Source organism: Lithobates pipiens, unplaced genomic scaffold, assembly GCF_037356315.1.
Source record: "Lithobates pipiens isolate NorthernLeopardFrog02 unplaced genomic scaffold, aLitPip1_a1.2 Scaffold_11, whole genome shotgun sequence".
Classification (NCBI taxonomy): domain Eukaryota; kingdom Metazoa; phylum Chordata; class Amphibia; order Anura; family Ranidae; genus Lithobates; species Lithobates pipiens.
Window position 1 is genome coordinate 25,634,205 of NW_027507696.1, and position 25,561 is coordinate 25,659,765.

General features: G+C 41.1%; 1 protein-coding gene and 1 long non-coding RNA gene across 2 annotated transcripts in view; one reads left to right on the forward strand and one right to left on the reverse strand.

Moving 5' to 3' along the window:
* Positions 1 to 25,561, reverse strand: part of SECISBP2 (SECIS binding protein 2) — a 76,119-nt gene that overhangs the window by 22,743 nt on the left and 27,815 nt on the right. Inside the window, exons 5-9 of the mRNA XM_077469964.1 lie at positions 20,070 to 20,208; positions 13,752 to 13,921; positions 9,930 to 10,092; positions 1,498 to 1,639; positions 429 to 649 (exon numbers count right to left, since the gene is read on the reverse strand). Of these exons, the coding sequence (XP_077326090.1) occupies positions 429 to 649; positions 1,498 to 1,639; positions 9,930 to 10,092; positions 13,752 to 13,921; positions 20,070 to 20,208 (835 nt within the window). The remainder of the gene's footprint in view (positions 1 to 428; positions 650 to 1,497; positions 1,640 to 9,929; positions 10,093 to 13,751; positions 13,922 to 20,069; positions 20,209 to 25,561) is intronic.
* On the forward strand, positions 7,932 to 9,439 carry LOC143960936 (uncharacterized). The gene is made up of 3 exons (XR_013270385.1): positions 7,932 to 8,500; positions 8,799 to 8,932; positions 9,078 to 9,439. It is a non-coding gene; the product is annotated as an uncharacterized LOC143960936 (long non-coding RNA).

Here is a 25,561-nt window from a genome sequence, read left to right on the forward strand (position 1 = left end):
TAGTGTGTGGTCGCCAAGTACACATTTATAATCAAAACATGTCCTTGAAACTAATGTTGGTGATGCTTGCTTGCTCACTGCTTTATATTTTATGCATTTCATTTACATAGTGTATATTTTACCTATAATGACCATCTGAACATCATGAAATATGGTTAGCATCTTTGCTTAACAATTGCTGAAATTACAGGATAAGTCACAGAGAGTCTACCATTCTCAAGAAGGACAAATAGAAGAAAAGATAAAGGCTTGTGTAAAGCAAAGAACCACAGTCCGTAACGTGCAAGTATGGATGCCCACATGAACCTCTACATTACAAATTAATATATAGAAACAAGGATTATATATACACAAACACACACACACCATACACACAATATACACCTTTAAATTAGCAATATTTAAAATTTCTGACTTTTCACTTGTACCTTTAGACTGGATCTTTTCACAGTTGGGAGAAATGATTATGCACTTTAATTTCTTCAGTTTCAGATGCTTCAATACCTCACGCAATCCCATCACAAGACGCCTTTTTGTCTTTGCTTTTACTGGATCTTTAAGGTACAAACGATCCTGAAAGCGCACCAGTTCCTTAAGAAGCTCTGTCACACAACTGTCCACTTCTTTACTGAGAACCTGGCTACAATACCTGAAAACCAAAAATTACCATCAACATCTACCTGTGAAATGTACAAATACATACACAATTCATTACTACAATCTATAAATCCTGTGTGATTGCAAAACATAAGCCACCAACAAAATGTCTTCCTCGTAATGTTGTCCTCTTCTACTGTACCCATCCCCCTTCAAAATCTGTGTATTTTTCAGGGTCCACTTGGAACATGAGTGAAACACTTATGCAGTGTACAAACAAGCGGAATGTCCGACAGAAAAAATCAGATGGGAGCTTTGCATCATATATTCCAATCGTGTGTATGCCCCATCTGACTTTTTACAGCGAAAATTCTGATGGACCTAGAAAGAGAACATGTTCTATATTTTTCCGACAGGACAAATTCCTATCGGGAAAACTATTTGTATGCTGTTCCGACGTACCAAAAACGACGCATGCCCTGAAGCAAGTACGAGACGAAAGCTATTGGCTACCGGCTATTGAACGCCCTTTTTCTAGTCCCGTTGTACGTCACCACATTCTTGACAGTTGGAATTTGGTGTGATCGTGTGTACGCAAGACAGCGTCAGTGGAATTACAGCAGAGAAAACTTCAGAGTTTATTCCGATGGCAAAACCATTCGTGTGTACATGGCATTATGGTGTCTGAATGGGGCAGAACATATCGGTTGGGCTCCAGATCAAAAAGTGTTGTGAGATTGGAAGCATATCATGTGATTAGCAGGTTTCACCAAATGACTCCAACATTCTCTAATGCAACTTCTGTTCAAATGAGAAATAATGGCATAAGATAAAAAGCACAATTTACCAAAGGCAAACTTGAAACATCTTTTTAGATGCACAGAACATTTTAAAACTCACTCTCTAAATCTTCTGCTGTGAATTTTTGGGAGATTGGTTGTCGTTTGATGAATAGAGACAACACTGGTGGCATCAGAAAGGTTTTTTGAAGATTCACTTGTTGAAGCAGAGCAGCAATCAACATTCGGTTCCGCTTCCGTCTCTGAAAAAATTAAAATAAATAAAAAGAGGAGATGGATATTACATTTAATTTACATTTTAAATTATTTACATTAAAACATGACCTCCAACTAGAGACAGCACAGTGCCTAGCAGGTCATATGCTGGGTTTGAACCACACCTGGGACACTGTTTGCATGTTTCTTCCTTCAAAACAAAAAAACACTCGGAGGTGAATTGGATTTTTAGTGTGGTAGCTCTTAGACCGATGTGAATGGTTCTACGAATTCTGTAAAAAGTTTGCAGGCCTAGTACACAATATTAGAAAATTGGACGAAGATTTGAAACGATTGTTTGATTTTCAGTTAGTTAGTACACGAGAGCCGAGATGTACTGGACTGGTCATATGAAAATTTCCAAAATTACATCATCATAACTTATTTTTTTTGGGTTTAATTAGCATAGTATTCGTCCAATAAAAATCAAATGAGCAAATCCACACATGATCAGAAACAAAGTATGACCATAGACTAGACATAGACCATTGCTATGTCTGTGGGAATTTGTCCTCTGTTGTTCATGAATTGAATTGTACCATTTTAGGCATTATGTTTTCAACATGTGACAAGGACAAGAAAAAAAATATATATATCATTTGTCTGATTTTCTAACCGTGTGTACCAAGCTTAAAAAGGGGTTGTAAACCCTCCTGTTTTCTTTACCTTAATGCATACTATGCATAGGTGAAAAAACTTCTGACACTGACCGGCCCCCTAGTCCCCTTGTTTTACTAACCTGAGCCCGTTTGTTCCCACGGCAGAGATGCGCTCTTCCCCGGGTTCTTGACTCTTGATTGGATAGATTGATAGCAGAGCATCCATTGGCTCCCGCTGCTGTCAATCAAATCCAATGAGGCGGGTGCTGGGGCAGAGCCCTGCATTCTGCATCTACGCATGCAAATGCTGGACTCGGGAGCGCGCCCATAAGGTAACTCTCAGGGAGAATACTTTTCCCAGGGGGGTTTACCGATGCAAGGAGGAGCCACGAGCACCACTGGGGGACTCCAGAAGACCAGATTCAGGGCCACACTGTGCAAAATGAACTGCACAGTGGAGGTAAGTATATGTTTGTTGACAAAAAATTGAGGATGGGGCCAAGTGGGGACCCCTGAAAACCCCTAACAGAGAATCAACCACGGTATACCATAATAAATTGTAAGCTTTATTGTTGTATCAAAAGATGTGTTAAAATTCCACTAAATTTAACATGATACATGTGACGAATATTACCCTATCAAAATTCATCAATAAAAAACATGCATACAAAACAGTGAAAAAATGACATCGTTGTCACACCAAGGCCTAGGGGCCCCACACACATGCACTTCTATATATACATCCAGCTGGAAGGAAACAATCATGGACCTATCACTATGCGAATAGTTCTCAATTGACATTTAGCCTATACTTCTTTAGAGATTGAGTCCTAATTCTAAGTATCCAATTTCAATGTAATATTATTTTAAATAATACACAGCAGTACTACTTAGATTGTGTCCTTCCAGCTGGACGTATATATAGAAGTGCATGTGTGTGGGGCCCCTAGGTCTGGCCCTTGGTGTGACAACGTTGTAATTTTTTCACTGTTTTGTATGTATGTTTTTTTTTTTTATTGCGGAAAAAGGAGATATGAGAGATGGAGATGTATGAGGTACTGCCAACATCCTTGTACAAATAGAATAAAGGAGAATATGCAACTAGTACATACAGAGGTCGCCCCTTAGGACTTTTTAGGTAGAAAAATATGGGGAGTAACAATATGTAAAAAATGCACATAAGTGCCAACTTTATTGATTATAGAAAAAAAAAATTGTATGAATACAAAATTCCCTTTAAAATACATTAATGAATCAAATCATACACAAGGTAAGAAATATCAACCCAAAGCTCACAATCCACTGCCTAAATCAAGTTGAGAACAGACGGAGAGTTTTACAGCATATATCCCGACATGTTTTGGAGTTTCAACAATATTCCTTCCTCAGGGAATTTAATCCTGGTCTGTAACATTAATTAAATTATATAGTACAATGGCAATAGCATTTTTAATATAATGGTGTAGAAAAGTCAATTGCACTTTACACAGTATTCTAAATAAAGACTGATCGTACTCACATGGATAGAATTTGTTATAAATCATAACAGGGCAAAAACATTGATGGAGGGGATAAAGGCTGGCTTACAAGTCCACAAAGACAGGAGGTTAAGCAGTCATGGATCTAGGGCCAGTCGCTGCAGCGCATCCACAAGACGCCCGATTCAGAGCTCACATCCAAGGTATGCTATGTAGAAAAGACATGGACAGAGTATGGAGTTATTCATGCTTGTAGCATAAGGCAATGTAGAGATAAAAGAATAAGATAAAAGAATATGCATCTCTGGTATTAATGCCTGTTTAGATTAAAGTATTTACCTTTTACTGTGTTGATTCAAGACTCAGACCTCCGGGTAGCAGTCCATGGACTGACCATTGCCAACTGAGTGTCTGCATTCTAAATACTGTGCCTGATATGGAATCAGCCAATCAGTCTGGCTTCAGGCTGTGTGAGCATGCTTCATTTAACCAGCTGTTATGTGTAACAGCTGATTATGAGGCTCAGAAGCGTCTCCCAGACCAGGGAGTAAGGGTCTAAAATGAAATGCCTCATTCAGGCCGGGTGGTGAAATTGCCTGCAAGTTAAATATCCACCTCAACTCACATTGGAGAAGGCGCTTATTAAAATCGCCGCCTCTGGAGTTGAAGGGGCTACAGTCAAGCGCAAGAAAGTGAACTTTGGGAAATGACTCCGGATGGACCAAGGCCATATTGGTGGCCGATGGGTGCATCAGGGTCACATTTACGCACCTTCCTGGTGTCCGCCCTGGCCACATGCGCAGGATGGAGCATCTATGTGTCCCCACTGCCGGTTCGCCAGACAGGGACTTCCTGCGTGGTGGTGATGCGGAGACATGCAACATCATCCCCCAGGTCTGGGAGATGCTTCTGAGCCTCATAATCAGCTGTTAGTTGGCAATTGTCAATCCATGGACTGCTAACCAGAGATCTGAGTTTTGAATCAAAACAGTAAACAGTAAATACTTTAATCTAATCTAAACAGGCAATACCAGAGATACATATTTTTTTATCCCTACATTGCCTTATTCTACATGTATGATTAACTCCATATACTCTCTGTCCATGACTTTCCTACATAGCATACCTTGGCTGTGAGCTCTGAATCAGGCATCTCTTTTGGATGTGCTGCAGCGACTGGCTCTAGATCCATGACTGATTAACCTCAGTCTTTGTGGACTTGTTAGCCAGCCTGTATTCCCTCCATCACTGTTTTTGCCCTGTTATGATTTATAACAAATTCTATCCATGTGAGTACCATCAGTCTTTATTGAGAATACTGTATAAAGTGCAAATTGACTTTTCTATACTATTATATTAAAAATGCTATTACCATTGCACTATATATAATTTAAGTTACAGACAAAGATCAAATCACCCAATTGTAAATTCCCTGATGAAGGAATATTGTTGAATCTCAGAAACATGTCGGGATATATGCTGTAAAACTCTCCATCTGTCCTCAACTTGATTTAGGCAGTGGCTTGTTAGCTTTGTGTTGATATTTCTTACCTTGTATACAATTTGATTCATTAATGTATTTTAAAGTGAATTTTGTATTTATACTATTTTTTCTATAATGAATAAAGTTGGCACTTATGTGCATTTTTTACATATTGTTACTCCCCATATTCTTCTGCCTAAGGGGCGACCTCTGTATGTATTAGTTGCATATTCTCCTTTATTCTATATGTTTTTTTTATTGATAGGTTTTGATAGGGTAATATTCTTTACATGTATCATGTTACATTTAGTGGAATTAACACATCTTTTGATACAATAAATCTTATAATTTATTATGGTATAACGTGGTTGATTCTCTGTAAGGGCTTTTCAGGGGGCCCCACCCTTAATCATTTTTTGTCAATGGTTTTCCATTGCTCTGGAGGTATCCCATCAAAAATAGTGACGAAACGGTAATCATTACTTTTAGCTAAATATTGTATCCAAGAATAGGAAAAAAGGGGGGGGCAGGGGATTTTTTTACGGTACACTATATAAAGAAACAGAGATTTCTTAAAAAAGAATTCATAGCTTTAATATTTGAAAATGTGTTAAAATTATTTTGGAAGAACCAAAATAACAAAAATATAATAACAAATACACTTTTTGTACAAAAAATTATTACATGACACAAAATATAGGGGATCCTGAAAATGTTAGTTGCTGAGAATGATCATGTATCCTCCCGACATGTTTCGCGTTTTTGCTTCTTCAGGGGAGTATGCAACTAACATGAACATAAACACAAAGAGAAAGGGGTTTAAGAATACAAAAAATACATTTATGCCATACAATTAGATACACATAAATTTCAGAACATTAAATATGAAATTGGTCTCAATTCACTCAGTCCGAGGAGGTACAATGCTTACCCAGGTGTAATCATTCCCGGCATCGCAACCCACAAGCCAATAGATGGTGAAATAGGTGGCAAGAATTAGGTGACAGGATCAAATGCTAAAAACAACCCAGCCCCATGCAGGGCATAGATGGTTAATTTACTTTCTGTGAATCCATTCAATTTAAAGTTCACGTTAAATTACAGTCAAAATTCTATTGAATTTTTGGACTTAACCATTAAAATTGATGCCACTGGACATGTATATTCTGCCTTATACAGAAAGCCCACTGCCGGCAATACGGTCCTGCATGCGACAAGCTTTCATCCAAAACCTCTCCTTAAGAGCATCCCTTATAGCCAGTATCTAAGGGCCAAACGTAATTGCAGTACTGACTCGGACTTTAAGATTGCAGCCAATGACTTATATAATAGACTCAGAGCACGTGGATACAGTCATGTATCTTTGAAAAAATCATATAACAGAGTAAAAAATAAAGATAGGACTTCTCTTCTCTTCTCCAATAAACAAAAAAATTTTGATAATAAAGTACGTATCATTACCAAATACTCTAACCAACATCATTCTTTCCGTGCTATAATCAATAAGTTCTGGCCTCTTCTAAAAGCCGACTCCATTGTTAATCAGTACATAAACGATGTACCATCAATCACCTATATGAGACCTCAATCACTCAAGGACAGCTTGGTTAAAAGTCACTTTCAGGACTCCTCAGGTGAAACTAAACCTAAACATCCAGGCACTTATTCATGCGGGCAATGTGACATGTGTCCTTATATATACAATTCTCGAAAGATCAGACTGCCAAATGGCAATCTGTTTGTTTCGAAATTTCACGTTACATGCTCCACTCCAGGCGTTGTATATTTGGCCCAATGCCGTTGTGGAGGATTTTACGTAGGTAAAACCAAAAGACTATTTTCTATCCACATAAAAGACCACATCAAACCCATTCTCAATAAAAAAATTACTACAGCCATAAGTAGGCACATAGGCACCCATCATGCCTTTGACCCCAACTGGATACGATTTTCAGCCCTGACCCATATACCTCTAAACTCAAGAGGTGGCTCAGTGGACAAGCTTCTCTTACAAACTGAAGCTAAGTGGATCTTTATCCTAAAAGCCACAAAATACCCTGGTTTCAATGAAAATATAAGCTACAGATCTTTTCTATAGCTAATCTCTGTTTGTTTGTTTCATGAACCCTCCTACCTCAGCTGTGAGCCCCCGTGGAGCCTGGCATGAAGAGAGAGAGGTGATATCCCCCTTTTTTTCCCCTTTTTGTTCATCTTTTCCCTTTCCCTCTTTTCCTCCTAACCCCCCCCCCCCCCCCCCCCCCAATTTATTTGGTTATTTTTGTATTTTTTCATTTTATTCTTATTTTTATTTTCTTCATTGCTATGTTTATGCTATATTTAAAAATATCTCTGTACATCAAAAAATGTCATTTCTAATTACTATTAACGCTGTACAGGTAATATATACCATTTAATGTCTCGCTTTGCTTGGCCCAAGGTGGGTTTCATGGTTTGCACACTTGGGGATCTCTGTTGCTCTCTATGAGTCCCACCCACATTGAGGAGCTTTGCTTTTTCCCTCCTTCCCTACACCGCATTCCTAAGCCATATTATTTTGTGATTTGGGACTGGATCCTCTGTTTTTTATCTTCCCTTGCTCCAAGTATGCAAGGGCATATGGACACCCAAGGGCGCCGCCGGGTTATATCCCCAGGCGGCTCCCGATTTGAGGTGGAAGGGAGCATGTAATCCCCTCTAGGGTTAAAAGCCATGACAATCGTCGTTTCATCTGCCCTCTATGCAGGCTTGTGTCTTCCCGCCCCTTTAAGGGCGGAGAGCTAGCGTAGCCCTATCTCCATCAGCATTTACCCAAATGAACCTCGTGTCAGCACTGAGGCATTATGGGGTTGGTAGTTCAAATGCCGACTCGAAAGGCTTTGCACATGCTCACTGCTTCCACCTATGACTGTCCGCATCGAGCCGGTGACGTCAGACGCCGGCTCGATGGATGGGGGATACAAAAGGCAGCGCTGTCACTTCATCTGTAGTGCAGGTTCAGCACAGATACTACCGCCACGCTGACTCTTCCTTCTGGTAAATATACTTTTTTAGTTGAACTTTATACTGTTACAACACCGTTTCTCATCTTTCTATACCTATACCTATTCATCTTCCCTTTTATTTGCTTGTAGGTTCAGCAAGCCTGGCAGTGGCAGCATACCGCTGCACTCTGTAATTTATAAAACATCACAATGAATCAATTGATTCTTTCTTTGTAATCTGTTGCATGTGTATTGCACCAATATTATCATATGGAACTAATTCTTTCATCTTTAACTCTAACTGCAGGTAAAAATAATTTTTATTCCTTTTTCTCTCTTTAACAGTATATTAATTGTATATCCCCAACAGTCACTTCTTACAACCCTTATACTAATTAGGCGTAATTAAAATCAATTGTTTCATTCCTTTGATAATCAGCATCTCATGTTCTACTATGGAGGCATGTCTTTCAGCCCCAATTCCCTCTTATAATTTAGGGATTGATATCGTTTATCCTTTCTGTCACCAAGTAACATTTTTCAATACCTGTGCTGGATTTGTAAACTTGGTACTTATCTTTGGATTTTGTTTTTGATCTTTGTAGCGCTTGTCTACCTCCATCTATGCCCTGCATGGGGCTGGGTTGTTTTTAGCATTTGATCCTGTCACCTAATTCTTGCCACCTATTTCACCATCTATTGGCTTGTGGGTTGCGATGCCGGGAATGATTACACCTGGGTAAGCATTGTACCTCCTCGGACTGAGTGAATTGAGACCAATTTCATATTTAATGTTCTGAAATTTATGTGTATCTAATTGTATGGCATAAATGTATTTTTTGTATTCTTAAACCCCTTTCTCTTTGTGTTTATGTTCATGTTAGTTGCATACTCCCCTGAAGAAGCAAAAACGCGAAACATGTCGGGAGGATACATGATCATTCTCAGCAACTAACATTTTCAGGATCCCCTATATTTTGTGTCATGTAATAATTTTTTGTACAAAAAGTGTATTTGTTATTATATTTTTGTTATTTTGGTTCTTCCAAAATAATTTTAACACATTTTCAAATATTAAAGCTATGAATTCTTTTTTAAGAAATCTCTGTTTCTTTATATAGTGTACCGTAAAAAAATCCCCTGCCCCCCCCTTTTTTCCTATTCTTGGATACAATATTTATAGAATTATTAGGGGATGAGGTACCTTCAACAGTAATGTGTCTCTGGGATAGTGTGGACCAACTTATTTCTATTACTTTTAGCTGTTGCTATTACAGCAGTATACTGGATTCATGTGTGTTTTTACCCCCTTTTTTCAACGATATGTTTGCGATTTAAAAAAAAAAAAAACACAACAAAAGGCTTACAATCAATCACTTTAAGACAGTTAAAGCATGTGCTTTGTGAATGAGCCCTTACCAGGATGCATTTGTGTTACATGAATATTTCCACTTCTGACTAGTGGTATAAAACTTTTCACTGAAATACGAGGAAAAATCTGCGGAATGGCAAGGCCCGTGAGTGGCATTGTTAATGTTACATAGTCAGGTTGAAAAAAAAAAAAAAAAAAAAAAAAAAAAAAGACACAAAAGTGCATCTAGTTCATCCATAAAAATAAATAAATACAATCCCATATACACAATCCTATACCCACAGTTGATCCAGAGGAAGGCAAAAAAATGTGTTAGGGGCACTAATTTTTTGCAAATGTAATCAAAAAATGTAATGCAAGATACCTATATCTTCTGGGCTTGGAGAACCAAGAAGCTCTTCAGACACATCCTGGCACTCCACTGTTCCCTCTTCATCGTCTAAATGAGCTTCCTCCACTTTCTGAGATGCATCCTGGGACACAGAAGACTGCAGCTGTTTCTTTTGTTCTCTTTCTTTCAAAATAATCTGAAGATGTAAAAAAATAACACATATATTACAGAAAGTTAACCATGAAGCTTCACATAACAAGACAGAAGTCCTGGTTCACACCTATGCAGCTTGCAGTTTGCATATTCCAGGTGTCCTTTTGCATTTTTCAATACATGCCTTTGATACATTGAAGTCCAAGGAACCAAAAACAAGTCCCAGGCCCTTTCTATAAAATGCACAGATGTGAACGTGACCCATAGAAAACTATGTTAAAAAGGACTGTAGTGCGTTTCTGCAAACCAGGCCTTACTGCCTAAAGAATATTCTGTCCTTGCAAAGACTGCCTGTTTGTTTATATCTTATCTCTAACTGCACTCCAAAAAAAGGACAGAACTATTTACATTGCAAGAGAGGCACTGTGTATTGAAAGGGTCCATGCACACTGGCTTAAAAATATTTCTAGAGGAGTTTAGTGTTCTGCCTGTAGCAGCAGCTCAATGCTATCCTATGTGTCCGTGTCCATGCACATGAGGAGGTTTAGAGGCATATCTTAGGCTCAGCAAAAAAACAAAACACTTCTGCTTTGCATTTTTGAGAGCAGTTTTCTAGCAGAAAAAAAAAAAAAAAAAAAAAAAATAATATATATATATATATATATATATATATATATATATGTATATGTATATGATAACACTCCTAAAAGCTTGTACAAATACACTCTATATGAGCATTTTTGTCTGCTAAAAGAACTGGCATTTTTTTAAGCCCAGTGTGTATGGACCCCAACAGTAAAGAAAGTCTTTACACACAAACAGGATTCAAAAGGTTTGAAGTTTGTGACTGACTAGAGGTCCGCATGTTGTTCTGCACTACAGAATCATTAAATCACATTCAATGATGCCCTGTCACAATCGGGCTCAGCTACATTTTCCCAATAGTGTATTTAAAAAGGTATAGGGCGGTGCAAATAAGGCATAAAAAAAAAAAAAAAAAAAAAAAAAAAAAGAGAGAAAAGCATGGCGAGCAAATGTTTAGTGTACAAACTGGTAGTTTAGGTTCATGGCACTGCAGTGTGCTAATTACCTCAACTCTCCAGAAACGGTGTTCTACTCTTTGATCTTACTTTGCTGTTTGTCAAGCCTATAACATGTACTCCCTACATCCAAGAAGATGGAAGTAGTAGACACAGGTGTCAGAAACATGCTGGGACCAAGACTTGAAGCTGAAGATCCGAACAATCATCCAAGTGATTAGAATTAAAACGCCCATTCTGCACTTTCTGGAGTCCCCTATTTAACAAAAAGAACTAAGAAATATCTTTGCAAAAATATTATACACAACTCACTGACTTTTGTTGCACAATGTGTCACATGTGATCAGCAATAAGGTGCACGGTAAATCTCTTACATATGTATTTCTGAATATACATTAGTTACATAGTCGGTTTAAAAAAACAAAAACAAACAAAAAAAAAAAAAAAAAAAAGACAATTGTCCATCCAGTTCAACCTCCGTAGGTGTACCTGTATCAGTGTCTACGATTTCCAATATCCCTGTATGTTGTGACCTTTAAGAGTTTTTTAAAAATATCCATACTCCCTGCAGCCATCACCAATTGTGAGAGAGAGTTCCACATCCTTATTGCCCTAACAGTGAAGAACCCCATACGCAATTTAAGGTAAACGGCTTCTCTTCCAGTATCACGTGCCCCCGTGTCCTTTTACAATCGCTATGACTAATTTGTTTATTTCCTATGCTGGGATCCACATTGAGATATTTGTAGATCGCCATCATATCCCCTCTTAAGAGTCTCATCTCCAGCAAGAATAAATTTAGTGTTTACAGTCTTTCCTCATAATTGAGGTCCTCCAGTCCCCTTATTAGTTTCGTTGCCCTTCATTGGACTCTCTCCAGCTCCAGCACATGCCTTCAGAGTAGTGGTGACCAGAACTGGATGGGAAAACTCCAGATGAGGCCTAACCAGAGTTTTATAAAGTGGCAGGTTTATAGTTTTGTCCCTGAAGTATATCCCTTTTTTATGCATGCTAATATTCTGCCCGATTTGTTAGCTGCAGCTTGGCACTGCATGCTGTTGCTCAATCTGTCATCTATTAGCACCCCCAGATCCTTCTCCATTCTTGATTCCTCCAACTGTTCTCCACCTAGTGAACATTTTTTAAATGTATGTTTTGTGACCCCAAGTGCATTACTTCACATTTCTTCACGTTAAACCTCATTTGCCATTTGTCTGCCCACTCCTTTATTTTATTCGGGTTATTCTGCAAAATGTCTACGTCCTGATGAGAGTTTATTACGTTGCTTATCTTTGTGTCATCCGCAAAAACTGAGAGACTAAACTAGTTATCTCATACTCTATATCATTTATGAATATGTTGAATTGAATTGGTCCCAAGAAAGAGCCTTCGGGTATCCCACTTACCACTCCAGATCTGAGTGCATGTTATTTATCACTACTTTATGGACCTGTCCTTGTAACCAGTTTCTTACCCAAGCACAAACCCTACGATTCAAGACCTCAGCTTGTAAATTCAGCGTTTATGGGGGGGGGAGGGGGGCAGTATAAAATGCTTTTGCAAAGTCTATATACACTACATCCACAGGCCTCCCCCTATCTAGAAGGCAGCTCACTTCCTCATAGATTGTTATCAGATTGGTCTGTCTGGAACATCCTCTCATAAACCCATGCCGATTACCACTAATGATATTCTTCTCCTCAGTAAGACTTTGGATATAGTCATCGTCCCCTAATTTACCCACAAATGAGGTTAGGCCGACTGCCTATAATTCCCAGGAATATGTCTCTGCCCTTTTTTGAATATTGGTACCACGTTGACTTTTCTCCAGTCAGTTGGTACCAATCCTGTCATTATGCTGTCCACAAAGATCAGTTATAATGGCCTGGCTATAATATTATATATTTTTTTTTCTCTGAGGTGTAAGCCATCTGGTCGTGGTGATTTATTTGTGTTACGTTTATTAAGTCTTTTATTTACTCTGACCTCTTAACACATGACATACCCATGTGGCTGTGTTACTAACACCGCAGTCGCTGTCTGTAAACCCTTCTTTTTCCTGCGTAAAAACTGTGGAGAAGAAGGCATTTAGTACAGTTGTCTTCTTTGTGTCATCTGTAACCATCTTCCCCCATCCTCATGTTTTCGGCCCCTTTCACATGGCAAGACCGCTTGGATCCACCTGTCCATTTAGGCAGATCTGAGCAGGCCATCCATTGACTCCTATAGGGAGATGGATGTCAGCAGAGATGCGTCTGCTGACACCCGTCTGCCATCTGATCCGCTAAAATCGGACATATGGCAATACGTTCGCCACACGTCTGGGTGGATTGGATCAGATGAGATCTGATGAAAATGGACATACTGTCGAGTTTCATCCGATCGCTCCATAAGGATCAGCGCTGCTCTGACATGTCCCTCCACCAATCAGTGAGCAAAGACGGACCTGTCATCAGCGGATCCGCATCATGTGAATGAGGCCTTAAGTGTGCAATGTGCTACGATTGTCTTTTTACTATACTAATAAAATTTACTATACTTATACAAATAAATAAAAATTTTTTAAAAACAATTATGTATACTGCCCTTTCATTAACTTAAAATGATCAAATAAATTATTTCCAGGCTTAGAAGCAGCATTCCAATATCATTGAATACAAACCTTTTTGAGGGAAGTTGGTTTTTTGGCTTTGGGCACCTCTCGCTGCTTTCCTTTCTTGATCAGAGGAGCACTAGAATCTAGAGGATTGTGTGGTCCTTGGCCTTGCTTTACCTGAGGGTTCTTAGATATATTGTTGGGCTCTCTGGATAGCACAGGAACACCACCACCAACTAGAATACAAATAGATCATAAAAACACATGGAAAGTGGCGTTTGTTTGTGGAAGGGCCTTCCTTAACCCTTCCACTGCCAACGCCATTATTGCACACATGCTTGAAAAAATTATTTTAGGCCTGAAGATTACATAAACCCTCCAAAACATTACATATTTTCTGAAAGCAGCCAGCCTAGCAAATTAAATCGTGGAAATTTCAGTTTTTATGGCACACACAATATTACAGCAAAATACAAACAAAATATAATTTTAGGGCACCCAAACGCAATATAATACCCTGTTTTTTTGTAAAATATAAAAGATGAGTTTGCACTGAATAAACAGATACCAAATAAGTCAAACCTTAAAGTGGTTGTACAACCACTTTTACCTACAGGTAACCTATATTAAGGCTTACCTGTAGGTGCTGGAAATATCTCCTAAATCTCCATGGTTTAGGAGATATTTACAATAAAGCCATGCACCAATCTCTACGGCACATGCGCAATTTAGAAAGGGCAGATTGTGCTGTTTCTAAAGGGGTCATGCCGTGACTGGCGGCTCCTGTGTGCATTTGTCACGTGACTCCATTCAGTCAAAGAGCCAGAGTTTGTGGCCCCAGAAGGAAGAGTCGTGAAGATGGATGCTCGCTGCTAGTGGGGACATTTGCATGTGCGTGTGTGCTGGGCAAAAGGGTTAAACTATTATTACAATGTTAGATGCACACAATTGTCTAAAACGAATTTGCATGCTGTAGCATTAACAGTACCTTTCTATGTAAACTCAGAATTTGAAGGCGTGTCCACATATTTTTGGCCATGTAGGCATGTGATGATCAGGTGTCCACATTCTTCTTCTATACGGTATGTGAATTAAATATTCCAAAACCAAAAATTAAATATATTGCAACTTGCCAATCATTAGATGTGGTGGCTACGTAATTTTTTGTAGGTTCTTTTCTCTCTGTTTTCACCTGGTGATTAGAGTGCCTCCACTCTGGTTGAAGGAGCAACAGAGGCACCTTTGGACAGCAACATTGCCAGTCTGGGGGAAGTGGAGTAATAGGCTCCATGCTCATGGGATGTTTTTGCAACTGCTTCTAGGGGAGTCTTTTTTTCTCTGCCGTTAATCTCCCCTGCATGTTAGCCTAGGAGTCCATGCACACAGACTTTTAGCAGCACTAAACGCCACTGCCAGTGCATCTAGGAGCAGCAGAGTTTTGGCAGGAAAAAACGCTTGATGGGTGTTAAGGTTAAGCATGCTTAGCCCTTGATTGTTAATTCATTTCATTGGCCAGAAAAATAATTTAACATCCAAGTGCCCGACGCCTGTAAACGCGCCTAGACACCTTTAAAAACGTTATGCACTTTTACAAGCATCAGGTGTTTTTTTTTCTGCCAAAATGCTGCTGCCAGGAGGAAAGGCTTCTAAGAGTTTGCAAAACTTCATGTGTGCATGAGGCCTTAGATGGACTAGCAGATTTAGATACACTAAACAAAACTGAAGCCAAACTCCAGCTAACACTTTTTAATCAGTTACAACAACAGGGTTTTTCCTTTTGGCATAAGCCCTCTAACTGCTATATCTGCAGGACAGCATTTGATTAAAAACAGACTGACCAAGTAATAATAATAGAAAGCCTGAAAAAAAAAAAAAAAAAAAAAAAAAAAAAATGTCTTCTGCCTACAGTCCGAACCCAGGGATCCACAGCAGATTGGAACCTCTTCAATACCCTATATTAAATTATGTATAATTGGTCATGGGGACCAAAGGTTTTATTTTCCAGTGCTACGATATGCTCCTTCTTTCCTATTTGGAAGAATACCCATGCAAGGATGAAGAAAAATTATAAAAAGATGTTGCCATTTTTGAGGAAGACCAATTGGATAATGTCTTAGAGTCAGTATTGTCCAACACAACACAAAGGCTTTCACAGATTTATATTGTTCTTCAAGCCCATTACACACCTCTGAAATTATACCACATGGGATCCTGCAATTCCCTCTCTGCGCCAAATGCAATACTGCCCATGGTGACCTCAGTCCTTTACTGTGGCGTTGCCCTAAATTACATTGTTATTTGGGTGGAAATAGTGGACACAATTAAGATGGTATTTCAAATCACCATTCCTTTAGATCCAAAATGCTGCATACTAGATGTTTTACAAGAGTAGGACTTAAATGAGTTTCAGACCGCAGCAATCAATAGAGCACTATTTCAGGCGAGGAGACTTATTCTACAATACTGACATTTGGATCAGTCTCCAACTCGTTGGGAATGGTATAACAATATGGGAGATATCCTCTGACTAGAAAAAAGTTAATTTTTCAACACAGAGGTTGCCCGGGGAAGTTTGAAAAGCTATGGGGAGATTGGTTGGTGGTGTTGGGCACATCACCCATTGACCTTGACAGAATCTTGGGATAGCGGGTATGGCTGTTGTATATTTATTAAACTGCCTGATCACCTCTATGCTTACTGTAAGATGTTGCTGGCAGGGATGCAATTGCCCCCTGGGCTGCTCTGATATGCGGTGGCAAAGGCTGCTGTGTCATCAGCTTAAAACCGCAACATGCACAGTTCTTGAGCTTGCTGAGTCCAGTACTGTGAGCCAGCGATGTCTTCATGTCAGGGCTGACAGTCTGTGTTACACAGCACAGCCCCGCCCAGCCCCTCCCTACTACACACCATTGGCTGGCAGAGGCTGGACCTGCTCTCTGCTCAATCTGAGCAGTCGGCTGGAATCCAGTGAGGCTCCTGGGAGGCTGGGACCATCCAAGTAAGTGAGCTCCTCCTCTCTCCTCCTCTCTGCAGCCAAAGAGTTTTTTTCTAGCAGCCTGTGCCAGTACCTTGCCCTCCAAGGGCTAGGTGGTATGATGTGGGCTCTCACTGACATGCTGCAGTTTGGCTGCAGTGCTGGTGTACTGGCAGTCATCCTGCATGTTGCCCCTGGGACAGAGGATGCACATTTTTACTGCATGTTCTTAAAGTGCACAAAAAGTCCTGCATGCTGCATGTTTGGTGCACTTTCAGAACATGCAGCAACAATGAGTAACCTAAAAGAAGTCTGAGGGGGTGTGACACCCTCCAGTTCACCTGCACTGCAGCCAAACCGCAGCACACCAGTGTGAGCCTAAATGCTTGTATTCACTTGTAGCAGCCACTGCCACTCCTCTGAAAAGTGATCCATGCTCAGGTCACTTTTCAGAGGCATTTGACAGGCAGTTAATAGTTGATATCACATTTCATCCCTGCCTGCTTTAACCCCCCTAAATGCCAATCCCTGCAGGTAATGACACAGTTCAATTTGAACTCCACCTTATTTCCATTACTCTCTGTAGGTATTAGATGTGGTCTCACCTTTTTGTTTACACATCTAATACCAAAGGGTACTTTCACACTGGGGCGATGTGGGCGGTAGTGGTACAGTGCTGCTCGTTTTAGTGGTGCTTTACCATTGTTTTAGTGGCGCTAGCGGGGGAAACTTTTAACCCCCACTAGTGGCCAAAGAGTGTTAAAAACGGCTGTCTTGCATTCATTTCAATGGGCTGGGCACCTCTCCCAAACCGCCCCAATAATGCTGCTTGCTGGACTTTTCAGAATGTCCTTCAAGCGCACCGCCCCCGTGGGAAACCTGGGGTGGCATAAGAAGTGCTTTACAGGTGCTATTTTTAAGCCCTAAAATGCCTGTACAGCGCCTTCAGTGTTAAAGGACCCTAAAGAGAGTTCTGGAAATAAGGTGGAGTTCAAAGTAAATTTCTACACCTAAGTGGAGCCCCCTTTCAGAAGATTTGAGGATATTATTAAACGCAGAGACTGGTGGACTTGGTGCCTGCACAGAAAGTGACTGCTCTCTCTGTGCAGGCAGTGTGAAGCGGGGTCTCTCTCTGTGGAGGCAGTGTGAAGCGGGGTCTCTCTCTGTGGAGGCAGTGTGAAGCGGGGTCTCTCTCTGTGGAGGCAGTGTGAAGCGGGGTCTCTCTCTGTGGAGGCAGTGTGAAGCGGGGTCTCTCTCTGTGGAGGCAGTGTGAAGCGGGGTCTCTCTCTGTGGAGGCAGTGTGAAGCGGGGTCTCTCTCTGTGGAGGCAGTGTGAAGCGGGGTCTCTCTCTGTGGAGGCAGTGTGAAGCGGGGTCTCTCTCTGTGGAGGCAGTGTGAAGCGGGGTCTCTCTCTGTGGAGGCAGTGTGAAGCGGGGTCTCTCTCTGTGGAGGCAGTGTGAAGCGGGGTCTCTCTCTGTGGAGGCAGTGTGAAGCGGGGTCTCTCTCTGTGGAGGCAGTGTGAAGCGGGGTCTCTCTCTGTGGAGGCAGTGTGAAGCGGGGTCTCTCTCTGTGGAGGCAGTGTGAAGCGGGGTCTCTCTCTGTGGAGGCAGTGTGAAGCGGGGTCTCTCTCTGTGGAGGCAGTGTGAAGCGGGGTCTCTCTCTGTGGAGGCAGTGTGAAGCGGGGTCTCTCTCTGTGGAGGCAGTGTGAAGCGGGGTCTCTCTCTGTGGAGGCAGTGTGAAGCGGGGTCTCTCTCTGTGGAGGCAGTGTGAAGCGGGGTCTCTCTCTGTGGAGGCAGTGTGAAGCGGGGTCTCTCTCTGTGGAGGCAGTGTGAAGCGGGGTCTCTCTCTGTGGAGGCAGTGTGAAGCGGGGTCTCTCTCTGTGGAGGCAGTGTGAAGCGGGGTCTCTCTCTGTGGAGGCAGTGTGAAGCGGGGTCTCTCTGTGGAGGCAGTGTGAAGCGGGGTCTCTCTGTGGAGGCAGTGTGAAGCGGGGTCTCTCTGTGGAGGCAGTGTGAAGCAGTCTCAAGCAGTCTCTCTCTCTTTTGGGCAATGTGGAGCAGTCTCCCTCTCTTTCTGTACGGGGAATGTGGTGTAGATGGGTGGTGAGCTGATTCAGTGGTTCAATGGGCCACTTGACTGGACTTGCCCCCCAGGCCTAAGGCTGCCAGCCCTCCCCTGGTTGCTGGTGGGGTTTGTAATTCCTTAGTCATATACTGTACATGTCAAGTTTATGCTATTAGCATGGCTATAGTCTGAGTCTATATTATCCATGCATATCATGTTTTTATTCTGGAACACTGTTGCAGTTGACCATGTTTGTATGCATTGTGCTATTTTTTCTGGCCAATAAACATTATGCTTAATTTAAAAGGAAAAAACAAAAAACGAATGCAGCCATCACATTGAAGAATTGGTAACCTGCAATATAAATGTTTGCCATTGGCTTTAGTACCACTTTATTTTTTCAGCATATTAGAGAGCTATTCTAAAAAAACTAAACAAGTTTGCCACTCCAAACACATGTTTGAGCTGAAAAATTAAATACAGTTATGTAAAAATTTTACACCCAATGTAAGTTGTTGACTTTTTCAACATCTTTGATCAGGCACACAATAAGTCTTCATTCAAATGGTGCCTAAAGATAAAAATGAACAAATATCACACACAACATGATCATTGTTTATTCATTCTCATAATCCAAATGAATAAAAAGGCAGATTTGTAACGTGGATAAAATAAGTACATCCCTACATTTATAACCACTAAATTAGAATCCAAAATTATTGGAAGCCGATCATTTCACCGTAAGGAAAAAAATCTACAAATGGTGCAGATATCAAACAAATGCCAATTTGTGCAGGACTAGCTGGCCCAGCAAACTCAGCCTAAGAGCTAACTGTTTGAGGGCTAAAATAATTATCCAAGAACCTCAAAATTTTATCACGAGGTGTTCAGGTAAATCTTGCAATAGCTGACTTCAAAGTGCAATCATTAATGCAAAAGGACAAGGAACACATCAAAGCTTCATTCAGAATGGCCCATAAACCCGTATATCCATGCAGAAGGATGTGTTTACGCACCTGAAATCAATGACATGCTGCGAGATGCAGTGTTTTTTGCAGATCCTCCTGCATATGTCAGTGTTTACATGCGTACCCCAACAGATGCACAGCATTGGGACGCAGATTATTTAATCAGCATGTGCGGGAAGATCAGTACAGCCACTGCATCTTTCAGCATGGCATTGATTTTAAGAGGCTGGCTCAACAGGACACTTGCCATTCCCCAGGCGCATAAACCCTCTACACCGGGTTATGGCTATATGCGCCAGTGTGAATGAAGGCCAAAGATGATTCACTGAACTGTAAGGATTTTGGAAAAAACATACAAATATCACATTGATATCCCACTTACCAGACAAGACGACTGGCTTAGTAGATGGTTTGGCTTTATCTATGTGTTGTTTCTGCTCAAGTGCTGCCAGCATGCCTCCTAAATCCAGCTGTACAGGAGTTTTGCTCTTCCTGCCACTGCCTTTTGTCTTTGATGACTCCTGGGAGATTTAAGGATATATTAGCGGTGTCTACTTCTATGCGCAAAGGTCAATTCCAACCAAGACTCAATTCAGATTTGCAAAGTGGTTCCTAGGTGAGGTACATAACAGCCTACATGTCTGGTTACCTTCTGCCGTGGTTTCAAAGTAGAATTGCGTCATTTTGCCCGATGGCCTCACCTTACTATAGAATCAATCATTCAGAAATGTCTCAAAAGGACACCCTTTTCCTTGAAAGTCAAATATCCCTTAAAACATATTTTTAGTTTTGGATAAAATGTGTTTTTTTTTTCATTTTGCTGTGTCCTGTTAGGGTGATGTCCCATCACTTCCTGTCCTTGAGATACAACAGGAAGTGAGAGGGAATCTCTACAAAGCAAGGGGAATTAGGACAAACGGTTATTGGATTTTCCTATACCTTTTGTTCTGGTGAAATCTCTAAAATTTTTGTAATGCACTTTAAAGCGTAACTTCACTCTCTCAATCAACATTGACCATTTTTACACATAGACTATATAGACTATAGACTGGTATTAAGGACTTTGATGGTACCACTTCATTAAAAAAAAAAAATGGCAGAAAATTTTTGTATAGAGTTTAAAATCATTGGAAAATATATTCAGGACATAACAGAATACATAATTCCATATATATGTTTTATTATTATTAGATAAACATGGGTGTAGCATTGGAGGGACAGTGACCAAAGGAAATTTTAATTATAAGGGCATTTCGAATAGTGCTACATGATAGAAACCCATCTATATACCCAACTACGCCCCTACCATGTAGGACTATTGAAAACGTCCTTATATTTAAAATGTTTGTTCCCCCCCATGCTACACCCATATTTATCTACTAGATAGCCTTAGCATTACTGCACAAGTTGATAAATCAACCGCAACACGTATGTTGGCGATTTAAGCTTTGACAAGCTATGGATGAGGCCCTTTTTGGACTACCCCATCAACCAAGAGAGTTGGCAACAGCTGGTCATAGGATAAATGATGTTTACCACTGTTTATGCTGATGCTTATATACACTAGGTATGTGGAGTGTCTACATTTGACGCTTCGCTTCATACTTTAGTCTACAATGACAGCATTGAAATTGCTAATTGTACATGTTCTATTTTAGAGCTTGACTGTAACTTACTTTCCTGAAGAAGCGAGCAGTGACCTGTGAAACGCATCTGCGTTGGAAATCGCAGCAGGCCATACATCACCTGATCCCAGGGTTGATGATTCAGTTTTATACTGTGTAGTAAAAGTACAACCAATATATATTATGAAAAGGAAACACTTCTGCATCCTCTATGACTGGTAAGCCATCCTTGGAGGTCAGAGCACTTTGGTCCAGTAATGGACAGATAATTTTCTTAAATTGGGCGCGTGTGCGGCTTCTGGAAATGACAGACGAGCGAGTCCAGTGCTCCATCCCCTGCCCCTTCCCGAAACTTCCGCTGATTGATCTGAAGCTCTGCGTGCCCCGGGAGTTACTTCTTCAGGAGAAATAGGCCAGTTGGGAGAACGAAAGGACACCCTGGAATCTAAATTTGACCAGCTAGAACAGCATGTTCAAGTCCTTGAGGAGGATAAAGCCACCATGAAACACCCAATCACACAGCTCCAAGCACAACATGAGGACCTCGAAAAATGGAGAACGCAGACAGAACTTGCGAATCAGGGGTATTCCTGAAGCAGTGGAAGACAAAGACATCCGCCCCTATCTTTTAAGCTTGTTTAATGTGATGGCCTCCCAACATCCCTGACATTGACTGGTGCCTGGACAGGACCCACAGATCCCTTGCCCCTAAACTCCCGAGGCACTCACTATCGCTACCCACAACCAATCTAGGCTAGATTTTAAAGGATCCAAGATCCAGATCTTTAGTTATCTCTCGCCTATAACCCTAGCGAGACGAAGAAATCTACGCCCACTGACACTTCATCTTCAGACCAACAAGGTCATGTATCGTTGGGGGTTCCCATTTCGCCTCTGCATCTCGTGAAGGCATATAGTACTTTCTATGTGACCTCCATGAAAGTGACAACTTCCTACGTAACTTAGGTCTACCACCTCTCCCTGATGACGATTCTGTGCCGCTTCCTGCTACTCCTAAGCCACCGACAGCTCCAGGCCGCATAAGGACCCCGGTGCGGCAGAAGCCACTTAAATCCAATTTCACACCCCAGAGGTGCCCTTCTTCCAGATTCCCGACCTGGAGATGCCTACACATGGCTGTAGCCTTGATTGCCAATTTTATATGGCTCTTTGATGTTCCTGTCTAGCCCATCTCTTTCCGAGTGGGCCTGTTCGCCCCCTTGTCCATGGGGTGTATTGCCTGTTTTTCTGGCACCCTGGACCGAGAATTTGTTTGTTCCCACAGTTTTTAGTGTGTGGTCAAGGCCTTGATGCTTCTGAAGGCGAAGGGGGACGTCCCCTCCATTTTTGGTGGCCCTCATGCTCCCCATCCCAGTCTTAGACCTGGGTTTCCTGGAGGCGCTTGGCCTTCCAGGCTTCTTTTTGAATACAGCAGTTTTTCTTCTTTTTTTTCTTTTCACTTTCTAGACTGGTTATTTTTCAGTTACAATGCTGCTGTTATACTAACTGTTATGTTCTCTTTTACTTATTATATGACCTTTGTACCATGGAATTTCTCATTTAAGGTATGTTTTGCAGCTTATCTTATGCTTATCCACCAGGTTGAAATGTTATGGCGTTAAAGTTCTTAACTTGTAATGTGAAAGGTTTAAACTCTATTCAAAAGAGATGGTTGGCTTTGAAAGTTTAAAGCTTCCAGGGCTGATGTAATTTTGGTCCAGGAGACTCACTTCCATCAAGGGAGATCCCTTAAATTTGCTAGTAAACACTTCCAGATATCCTTCATGGCCTCTGACCCATTCGGGGGAGCAGGTGTAGCGATTTTAATTAGATGCTCCTGCCCTTTAAGAGTTAGATCCTCTCACCTGGACCCCCAGGGCAGATTTATTATCCTGGACTGCTAGTTTCTCACTCAATCCCTCACTATACTTAATGTCTATGCTCCTAATTCTGGTCAGGTCCAGTTCCTCACCAACATGCTTGATACACTAGACATATTTTCACAACCCTTTCTGGTAATGGGCGGAGATTTCAATATGGCCATGTCACCCAGTAAAGATAGGCACGTATTATTCCTATCCACAACTTCATCTACGTCTGACCGCCTCTCCAAATCTTTCCGCAAACTCATTAGAGCCAAACATCTCCTGGACATTTGGAAGGTTAAACACCCCACAAGCACAGACAATACACCTTCTATTCACATCCCCACAAACTTTACTCTAGATTGGACCATTTCTTCATCTTTTCACCCCTTTTGACGCCCACAGTCTCCTCTGAAATTAACCCTATAGCCTGGTCAGATCACTCCTCTGTACACAGATTTTTCCCTTTCCTCCTCTTCTCCCAGAACTTGTCATTGGCGCCTTAAAGAGACCTTCCTTCGTATCCCTGAAACTGGAGACCTTTTGTCCAACAGCCTAGCTGAAAACTTTCGAACTTAATGAGGATACGGTCTCGGGGCCCTCCACCCTGTGGGAAGCCCATAAAGCCGTCTTCCGGGGACATTGCATTGCTACTGGTTCTCGTCTGAAAAAAAGACACAGCATTTCAATGCTCCTCTATCCTGTCCAAACTCTGTAAAGCTGAGAGACGTTTGCTGTCTTCCCCCACGGTAGTTGGGCTTCCGGGCCGTTATTTTCCTGCGAAACCAGCTCATTAGATATGAAAAAGATTGACAAATCCCTTTTGTGGCCCAAACAAAAATTCTATGAATATTCAAATAAACCCCACAGAATGCTAGTGAATAAGCTGAAAGCTTGCCCCTTTCTCTGATTCCCAGATTTCTCAGACAAACTGACGGTACTCCTACCTATTGCCCTCTCGCTATGTCCAAAGTTTTTGGAGACTTTTAGCGCAAATTATATAAGTGTTTACAAAACGGACCCTAACTAAAATTTTACACAGGAGAAATTCGACTCCTTTAGCTCGCTACACTTACCCACACTCTCCCCTGACCACCTCTCTTTTATGAACTCTGCAATCACCCCTGAGGAATTAGCTGAAGTGGTCAAAAACCTCCCTACTCAAAAGTCCCCTGGCCCGGATGGCCTGCCTTACTCATATTAGAAAACATTTTTGCCAATTTTGAGCCCACATTTGCTTTCTCTTTTTACTTCCCTACTTCAAGATACTGTACCCCATCCTCAATTCCTTCATGCATATATTTCCGTAATCCCGAAACCTGGTAAAGACCCTTTCCTCCCTGACAACTATAGGCCTCGCTTTACTTAACTCCGATTACAAGATATTTACAAAAATTTTAGCAAATCGACTCTCAATTCATACCTAGACTCGTGCATAAAGACCAAGTAGGCTTTGTAACTGCCAGACATGCCTGTAACACGAGATGCACCATAGACCTTATATATTTACTGAACAGAACCAATTGTCCAGCTCTGATATTGAGCCTGGATGCGCAGAAAGCCTTTGATAGGCTCCGTTGGCCCTTTATATTTGCCACACTTTCCAATTATGGTTTCAGCGGCCCCTTTATGGCAGCACTGTGGGCTCTATATTCCCAAGTCTCCTCCCAATCCAACGGTCTTCCTATTTATCCCCATCCTTTTCTTTGAGTAACGGTACCAGACAGGGATGTCCGTTATCCCCTTTACTTTTTAGCCTATGTCTCAAACCCCTAGTTGCAGCAATATGTATCCACCCTGACATTCGGGGGGTCTCCCTGCATTATAACGAGTACAAACTATCATTGTTTGCAGACGATATTCTATCGACTCTGACCAGACCCCACACCTATAATATATATATATATATATATATATATATATATATATATATATATATATATATATATATATATATATATATATATATATATATATATATATATATATACACACACATACACACACACACACTGGGACACTGACAACTCTAATCCTTTTGGCTCTATACACCACCACAATGGTTTTGACATGAAACGAACAAGATGTGCTTTAACTGCAGACTTCCAGCTTTAATTTGGAGGGTATTTACATCCAAATCAGATGAACGGTGTAGGAATTACAACAGTTTGTATATGTGCCTCCCACTTTTTAAGGGACCAAAAGTAATGGGACAATTGACTGCTCAGCTGTTCCATGGCCATGTGTGCGTTATTCCCTCATTATCCAATTTACAGGGAGCAGATAAAAAAAAGGTACAGAGTTCAAGTGTGCTATTTGCATTTGGAATCTGTTGCTGTCAACTCTCAACATGAGATCCAAAGAGCTGTCACTATCAGTGAAGC